This window comes from Neltuma alba, unplaced genomic scaffold, assembly GCF_004799145.2.
Source record: "Neltuma alba isolate B1F8T4 unplaced genomic scaffold, ASM479914v2 tig00005518_pilon, whole genome shotgun sequence".
In the NCBI taxonomy this organism is placed as follows: Eukaryota; Viridiplantae; Streptophyta; class Magnoliopsida; order Fabales; family Fabaceae; genus Neltuma; species Neltuma alba.
Window position 1 is genome coordinate 1 of NW_021634142.1, and position 9,000 is coordinate 9,000.

General features: G+C 36.6%; 2 protein-coding genes across 3 annotated transcripts; one reads left to right on the top strand and one right to left on the bottom strand.

The window, feature by feature from the left end:
- Positions 1 to 1,045: 1,045 nt before the first annotated feature.
- Positions 1,046 to 3,110, top strand: LOC114747951 (ADP-ribosylation factor-like protein 8c). The gene is made up of 5 exons (XM_028936304.1): positions 1,046 to 1,161; positions 1,248 to 1,280; positions 1,370 to 1,491; positions 2,285 to 2,446; positions 2,570 to 3,110. The coding sequence occupies exons 1-5, from the start codon at positions 1,099 to 1,101 to the stop codon at positions 2,685 to 2,687; spliced, it is 498 nt and encodes a 165-aa protein (XP_028792137.1). The 5' UTR covers positions 1,046 to 1,098; the 3' UTR covers positions 2,688 to 3,110.
- Positions 3,111 to 5,265: 2,155 nt separating this feature from the next.
- LOC114747944 (probable inactive receptor kinase At1g48480) lies at positions 5,266 to 8,455 on the bottom strand. Of its 2 annotated transcripts, XM_028936296.1 has the most exons (3): positions 8,000 to 8,154; positions 6,950 to 7,856; positions 5,266 to 6,170 (listed from the first exon to the last, which is right to left on the bottom strand). In XM_028936296.1, exons 1-3 carry the CDS (start codon positions 8,114 to 8,116, stop codon positions 5,530 to 5,532), a joined length of 1,665 nt encoding a protein of 554 aa, XP_028792129.1. In that variant the 5' UTR covers positions 8,117 to 8,154; the 3' UTR covers positions 5,266 to 5,529. The 2 variants fall into 2 exon arrangements, with proteins under 2 accessions (XP_028792129.1, XP_028792128.1); XM_028936295.1 differs by having other exon boundaries at positions 6,950 to 8,455.
- Between the last annotated feature and the right edge of the window lie 545 nt (positions 8,456 to 9,000).

Consider the following 9,000-nt stretch of genomic DNA (forward strand, 5'->3'; position numbering starts at 1 on the left):
TTTATTATTTTGAGCAGAATTGGATTTGGGCATTTAATTGTGCACAATGTTCAAAGTAGATAGATTTTCTAAGTTAGCACTGAGGCTGTGGTTTATGATGTGATTTTCTTGCATCTTTCGTCAAAAAAATGGCTTTTTTTCATATTTCAATGCGAAGTTGTTTTAACCGCACTGCTGGAGGCAACATTTTATCCTGTGGCATCTTGATATATAGCTATCATAACTTCAACAATGTGCGCACCTCTGGTGGTTAATAGGAAGTTGATAAGCAACCAGCAAGCTTTTTTGCATGAAATTTCTTCTTTTTTCTCCCCTCTTCTGGATAAACATAACCATCAGGTTAAATTAATGTGTTAATCTATGGGGACAGAATAATGTTTTAATGCATTAAGTTTCTTTTTCTCCAAATACGTCATTTACTTTTAGTTCATATAATAACATGTATCCAAACTGTCAACTTCATTGACAGGCTTAGTTGACAGATCAAAGCGTCTTTCATGGTTGACAAAGTTGACAGTTTATGGTGCATATGATGTGAACTAAAATTTAAATGACCAAACATACCACCAATTTCTCAAAGACACTGGCACTTTATATGTCAAACTTCTCATAGGTATCGGCACCTAGGATGGGATATGACCTTTCTAAGTACTAAATATACTTCGTTCATTATCCATAAATGACGTTTGTGGATGTCCCCCCCCCCCCCCCCCAAAAAAAAAAAAAGAAAGACAAAGAAAGAAAGGAAGAAAGAAAAGAAAGGCAAAAAACAAACAAAGCAAAGACTTTTTCTGGGAAGCCTTTAATCAATATAACCGTTCAAGACCGCAAGCTTGACGTCTAGCACAAGATGTTACAGAATCATGGAGGAATAAAATGCTTGAAAGAGACTATTTTTTCAGAAAACTAAAGTAAAAAAGTTGAGTTTTATTTCTGATATTGGTATTCAAATATTTTCCACAGTTTAACATCCATTCAGCTTCTTTAAATGAATATTACATTATGTGGTCTGTATGTTTAAGCATAGCACCCATTCCTTTAAGCCCCTTTTTAAATCTAAATGTTCATCTTTGTGCTAGTTTATTTTTCAAACAGGAGATGGAACTCTCCCTCGTAGGCCTTCAGAATGCAGGGAAGACATCTCTTGTCAATGTGATTGCTGTAAGTTAAAGCAACCCTGAAAATCCATTCTGTTTATACACATATCAATTCTTGTCTTTTGGTATTGATCTTTTGATGTTTACCAGACAGGGGGTTACAACGAGGACATGATTCCAACTGTAGGTATCTCTATTTCAGACAAAATTTGATGATTTATTTGAAGGTTGTAAACATGTCATAGAAACCCATTCTTGCTATGGAAACCCAGGTTGGATTCAACATGAGAAAGGTGACAAAAGGTAATGTCACAATAAAGCTTTGGGACCTTGGAGGACAGAGGAGATTCCGAACAATGTGGGAGCGTTACTGTCGTGGTGTGACTGCTATAGTGTAAGCCTTTATCTTCATATTGTCTCTTCACAAATTATATGCATACATAAAGTAGGCTTATGTAGTGCAATTGCAACTGGTAGTTACGTTTCTTCTACTTTTTAAAGGCTTTTGGGTTTGGATCAGAACAAAACTGGCCTGAATGTAGACCAACTTAAAGCCATTTAGTACTTCATGACAATTTAGACTCGAAAACAAGGAACAATAATATGCAAGTACAAATTTTATATTCTACGTGGTGCAAAACATAAATGTGATGCTTAAATCCTTTCCCTAATATCTTTCTGTATCAAAAGGAAAATACTTAGGAAGTACAGACGTAGAATGATCACCTAGTCAGAGACCAATGTTGACGCATGATTTGATATTTAAGTTGATATGAACGGAAAAGCAGGCATCAAATGCCTTAATGATCTGTCAAATTGCCTAAGACCATGCCAAACAGTAGTAGTTCTAGAAGTTTAAGCTTTCATGAAAGTATTTTAGGTATTATTTTAAATCTCAAAATTCCTGTACATATTACAAATTCCACCAGTATGCAGCATGTTATCCACTGCTGTTTGTTTTCTTGCTAGAATTTCAACTTGAAGATTAGAAAACCTAATGGTTGTATAATAGCTATTATTGCTGATTAAAACGAACATTCAGGAAGCCTAATGTTACATGAGGACTGGGGCTTTTTTATTCATACTCCTAGCGTTTTATATTGTAGCCTTTGTAAACTAATTGGGAATCAGAATTTTCAATGCATTTAACATATTTTGATTTCTTCTGTTGATGAATGCAAACACAGGTATGTTGTCGATGCAGCAGATAGAGACAGCGTTCCTATATCACGAAGTGAGCTACAGGAGCTCTTGACAAAACCTTCCTTAAATGGGATCCCTTTGCTTGTTCTTGGAAACAAAATTGACAAGTCAGAAGCTTTATCCCAGCAAGCATTGATAGATCAACTGTGAGTTCAAACAACTTCATGAAATTTTTCTGAATCTCATGGATTAATCACTCTTGTTATTCAATTTCAGAGCCATGCTTAACCAGCAAATGCTTTTCTGTTTTCCTCTTTGTGTGATTTCAGAGGGCTTGAATCAATAAAAGACAGAGAGGTTTGCTGCTATATGATTTCATGCAAGGAATCCATAAACATAGATGTTATCATTGACTGGCTTATCAAGCACTCAAGAACTGCAACATGATCTTTTTAGAGTTGGCATGCCATTTCACTTTTGATCGTAGAAGCAATCGAGCACGGTGTTGCAGAAATCGCTTCCTTGGTTCTGGAGTTGTGATTAATAAGCGGCTTTGTGCAGTAGATGGAACTACTGAGTTAAGTATGCTTCAATGCATCGTTCTCATGTTCAGTAGGAAATGAATGAGATCATGAACCTGGTTGCCTGGTTTGTATAATTTTATTTATGGTTAGTTAACTTATCTAACTGAAGACTATTCCTTCTTTTTTTTTCTTACCATGAGTGAAATATTTCACAATCTGAAAGTGGTAATTCTCAAGCGAATGAGGAAGGTGATGGCGTTGAAGGTTTATGATGATTCACAAGATGATTGTATTTATATTTACAAATTTTATTAAATCATGGCATACTTAATTCTATTCCCATTTATTTCGAGAATATCCATTGGAGCGTTAATAATGTGTCTGGGGATTAACTCACTGATCATCTTAAGACATTTGGTCATTAGGGTAAATACTCAATCAGCCCTTCACATTGGATGATTTATTTGATACCAATTGTCTACTAATCAAGCATAATCAGTAATAATTCAGTTCCTTGAACATGTGAGTACAAAAGCTTAAATTCATATGCCCCTGTTAATTGAATCATCGGGTGATCTGTATGCACGTCCCTTTCAACTATATTTATGAAGTAGGCCTAGATTAGCAAATCTATAAAGAAGAAAAATATACAAATATCTTCTAAGCTAATCAATTGCAAAGAAATAAATTGGATTTAAACTAGGTATGTTTTAAAATAAATAGTGTATATACATTCAAAAAATAATAATTTTTATATATTAAGAAGCTGTATAATGCGCAGAGGCCAAATTTTAACTCAGATACAATTTAAGATAAATTGTACAATTTTATGGAAATATATTTTTTGTTGGTTGATGGGTCAAATCTAGAATATTTTTCAATAAACTTTGAAGGTTCACCTAATTAACTTTAATTATTCTCGCCAAGTACAATCCTTTAATCATTCACTTCACTAATCACCTACTTGATTGAAAAGGAAAAAAATGGGGTTTAGTCATTGGACGCCCTAATCAGTAACCAACGTCCAGAAGCGTCTTCACATTTTTTACTAAATTAAACACCTTTATTCCCTCTCAAATTTCATGCGTTTGCTCTTTCATTTTTGAAAAAACACAAGAAGAAAATGATCTGCCTACTTTTTGTGGGACCGACATCCATTAATGAATTTCAGAAATAATAACAGAGTAACAACCTTTTTCACAACCACGAATTTATGTTCTATAAACTGTTATTTTCTTAAAAATCACATATATTAAATATTAAATGGGAATAGAATTTGAAAGTAATTAAATTTTCAAATAAAATTGATAAAATTTAAGATTTTTTTATTATAAAACATGTTAAAAATGACTTATAAATAATATAGAAATTGTATATAGTAAAGGATGCAGTAACTCTGTTATGAGCTAATCTCACTTCTTTGGCCGAAAACCAAAAAAAAAAAAAAAAAAGAGTTAATCCCACTTCTGAAAACAACTGAATAACTCAGTTTCAACTGATTAAAATTGCTTCAGAAGCGAAAGCAAGGCCTTACGTTATCGCTTTTGCACCTTTTTCTTTTGTATGAAGTCCCATAATTTTTGGCTTAGAAGTTTGAAACAAACAGTCTTTACAGCCAAGTCTCAAAGAACCTAAGTTGTCACAAAAAGCAACGTGACAAGCATCTTTTAATCTATAATCTATAATTACATTATAATAGTGCCGTGCTTCAGTCTGAAGAAGAATAAAGGAAGCTCAAAACTAAACTCTCACTCTAAAAGAAGTGCTGCAAACTAAAATATGAACGCTTCATAGAATAAATATGCACCAAAAGGGAATGAACTCAGGACAGAAAAATGTGTTTTTGAATTTTGACCACCACCTTGGAATGTGGACACAAATACAAATCCAAAGCTATCTGAGAAAAGAGGTTATTTGATCTCACAAAATCTTCAAATCAAAATAAAAGTACAAAGGAACAATTGTTCCAAAGCCTGCTCTGTCTTTTTCTTTTCACATGACAATGTCTTTTGGAGAATGGATCCTTCTACAAAGCTCAAGTGTTTGAATGCTCAAAGATTATTACATTCTCATATCCTCTCGCTGAAGAGAAGCCGTATCCTGATTTACACATTAAAATTTTGTTTCCAAGAATTACTACTACTCACCAATAAAATGGTCAACGGTGAGTAGCGAAGAACTTCAACTTGTAGCACCTGAAACCGGTAGTTGCAACCATGAACTGAACTATGGAAATGGATATACGAATTAGTTTAGTTATTCTTTAAAGACAAATGTGTATAATCATTGACTTTTAGGAATTAGCACTAAATAAACCATTTATTTTAGAATTAACTTGTCAATTAACTCAATCATGAGAGGAAGGATTATAGCACCCTTTTCCACTTCTATAGAAATCTTTATACAAATCACTGCATCTCGGGTACGCATGGAATTCCTGATTGTAAGGGAAATTTCAAATGTATCATTAAATAAAACAAGTATGGGCGGCGATCAATGCATGAGTCCCAACAAATTATTCACATTTCACACAAATTCCTAGAACAATAAAAATAGTTAATCCTCATCAAGAATGTAATGTAAACAGACTGGGGGAATAGATAGAGAGCCCCCCAAGTAAGAGACTCTGGTGAACAACAAAAGGACTAAGGGGAGACAAAGAGATCGTAAACTGCTGGATTCTGTAATACCTAAATGAATTAACAAACCAGACTATCTTATGCATCCCAAAAACCAGGGCCATAATGAAATAATGGAGGTCTCACTTAAATTTGGTATCCAGGTGGGGAATATCCACTATCTGGATCTGTCAATGACTGAATCTTCTCTTCCTCTTTCTCTAAACTGACACGACAAATCTCCTCAATTCTGCTCGCCACCACATCCATTGCGGGTCGATTGTCAGGATACTGTTCAGTGCATTCAAGTGCAAGCTGCAAGAGCTTGACCATCTCCTCCTCAACATTCTGGTATCTGAGAAGCTCCATGTCAAAAACCTCGGTGTTCCACTCCTCTTGAACAATAGATTGGACCCATCTTGGGAGGTCTACCCCCTCTTCATTTAACGAGGAATGTGTTGGAGCTTTCCCAGTAAGAAGCTCCAAGAGCATTATACCAAAACTGTAGACATCTGCTTTTTGGGACACTTTGCGAGCATCTGTTACCTCTGGGGCTCGGTAACCAGAAACACGGTTGGGGGTTGAAGTTGGGAGTGCAAGATGAGCAAGGCCAAAGTCAGAAACACGAGCTTCAAAAGATTTGGTGAGAAGGATGTTTGATGACTTAATATTTCCATGGGAGGCAGATGGGCCATGTGAGTGTAGGTATGCAATCCCACGGGCGGCACCAAGGGCAATGCGAGACCTTGTTTCCCAGTTTAGTGGTGTTCGGCCAGCTCCGTTATTAGCTGTAACAGGAAATCAGAAAAATTTATCTTGAAGCAGATTAACAATGTCAAATAATGAGGCTGCAAGCGATGGAGTATTTCAACAGAAATAATGTTTATTGCAGCCAGCATTGCCGTTAGAACTAGTCCAAATGCAGGCAGGAGGTGGAAATAAAGGCATACGGATGCCCGGCTGACTCGTGACAAAATCAGTCACCTTGAGACAGCGCACAGATATCATGGAGTAACTTCTAAATTCCAGAGCATTATAATATCACTTATCAGCATTATCTCAAAGGAATTTCATACATTAAAGTATTTAAGTACAACCCTGAGAAACAATACTTTGCGGAGTCGACATTGTAACCAAGAAAATCAAGATCAAGAATAAGCTAAGATACGTTTTCAACCTAGAGCAGGCAGACAATTCAGGTTCATCTGAAAATGCTTAAGACATAAGACTAAACTCTCTTGAATGGATATAATGTTTCACCAAACGTGCAAGTGATTCTACACACCTGATATCATATTAATGAAAGCCCAACAGCCACAAGATGTGATGCAAAACCGAAAGATCTGACCTATGCAGCCTTACTCTAGGCAAGTCTATGGCGTGGAAATTGGAGTTAAAACTTGCACGAAATGAAATTTCAAAACATACACGAGGAGACATAATGTAACAGAGTAGACAAGAGAAAGGGCACTTATTCATGTGATTAGAAAAGAAAGAACAAAATTATGAAAAAGAGGGCCAGACCAATGTTGTACCAAAAATGACAACAAAGAAACAAGATACTTACCATGCAAAAGGGCAGATAAGCTTCCCATGGGCATGTAATCATAGGCAAGAAGCTTTTCTTCGTTGCTATAATAGTAGGCCCTGAGCGGGACTAAGTTATCATGAATCATCTTCCCCACTTGCTCAATTTTCTCTCTGAATTCGTTTTCGGGAGCAGTTACATCCTTCAACCTCTTCACTGCCACCACCACCCCAATTTCCAAAGTAGCCTTGTATGTGGTTCCAAAGGTGCCCTTCCCCAGTACTTCTGCTGATGCCCTTAATAAATCCTCAAGATCAAACACTTTGCTGACATTACCGAAAAACACCAATCTCTTACTCCTACCAGTCTTAGCATCGCCACCTCTGGCTGTTGCTGAATAACCTGCTCCAGTAGTCTCAATATCTCTAGTTGTCTTTTCTTGAGGAATTTCAACCTCAACGCTCTTACCTGGAGTTACATCCTTCGAATCCTTGTCTTTCCTGCTCCTCCTCCCGCACAAGAAGAACAAAAGAAGTAAAATCAACAGAAGCCCGACCACTGAACCAATTACAATTCCTGCAATTGCTCCACCAGATAACTTCTTCTTCTTCTTCTTTGCACCACCCTCCGTTCCAGGGCATTCTTGCAAAGGCTTCCCGCAAAGAAACAAATTCCCCGAAAATGCACTAGCATCTAAGTGCGAGAACTTCGCGGGAATGGACCCATTGAGCCGATTGGACGAAACATTAAACTGATCAAGAGGAGCAGTCAGGTTAGGAATGGACCCTGTGAGCTGGTTGTTGTCCAAAAGGAGGGTGTCTAACCTCGTGAGGTTGTTAAAGTTAGGCGAGATCTCACCACTGAAATTGTTTTTAGCTAAACTCAAACGAACCAAGTTCCGCATACCATAAAGGAAATCAGGGATTTCTCCAGAGAAGAAATTCGCCTGCAAATAAAGGTTTCGAAGGTTAACAAGATTAGCAAAGTCGTTCGGAATCGGCCCAGAGAGAGCGTTATAGCGAAGAGACAGAGTCTGGAGCTCAGTGAGATTCCCAATTCCCAGTGGAAGTCTCCCAGAAAGACCCATACCAGGAAGCCGCAACGCAGTGACCCTGTTGTTTGGAGAATTTTCACAAAACACCCCCGTCCATAAGCAAGGACTCGTCTGAGAGAGGTTCCAGAGAAGGGAACGGCCACCAACGGCATCACGCAGAGACACCAAAGCGGCTCTATCAGAAGCTAGATCGGCGCCTGCGATGGCGAACAGACACAGCGACAAAGCAGGAACCAGGAAGTCCAGCAGAAGCAGAGACTTCATTTTTCTCTGCGATTAAAAAACAATTAATCGAGAAGACGACTTTCCGCTAATTTGTAGCCTTCGACTAGAAACTGTATGCTAAGAAATCAGTGCCATGAGTCTTTCGAAGCAGCACACTAATTTCAATTTTTGTATTAGACTCAATTTTCCAGTTTCCGTTTGGCTGCTCAGAAAATAAGCGAAACGGAAAGAGAAAAACAAAAACAGAGAGGGCGTTGGGGGTTTTCTTCCCACAGTGGCAGAGGGAAAGTGGGCGTCACGTATATTTGAATACGTGTAGGTTGAGACTGTAGAGAGAGGCTGGTCCCAAAAATAAAAAAAAAGACTGTAGAGAGAGAGAGAGAAGGAAAGAGAGAGGAATCAAAAAGCAGAGGAGGGTGGCAGAGATAAAGAAATTACAATTTATGACCCCCAATTCAAAATATTTATATTTTAGAATTATCATTTTGAAATGAATTTTCAACTCCAAAAAAAATAGATGTAAAGAATCATTTTTAAATTGGTAATAAATACAACTAAATAAAAATATAAATTATTCACAATTGTCTTTTTGAAAAAATTCAAATTTATTTTAATTTTAACTTTTAATTTTTAATTTTTAATATAAACTAAATTGTGAGTCATACAAAACATAAATTCTAATATATTTCATACAGTTTTTAAATAGTACTTCGGTCACATAGGTGTTTTATTTATTTAACTTAATTCATAAACTGTAATTCCTCTTAAAAATTCTATTCTTAAGAAAACTCTCGGTAATTTATCATGAGAA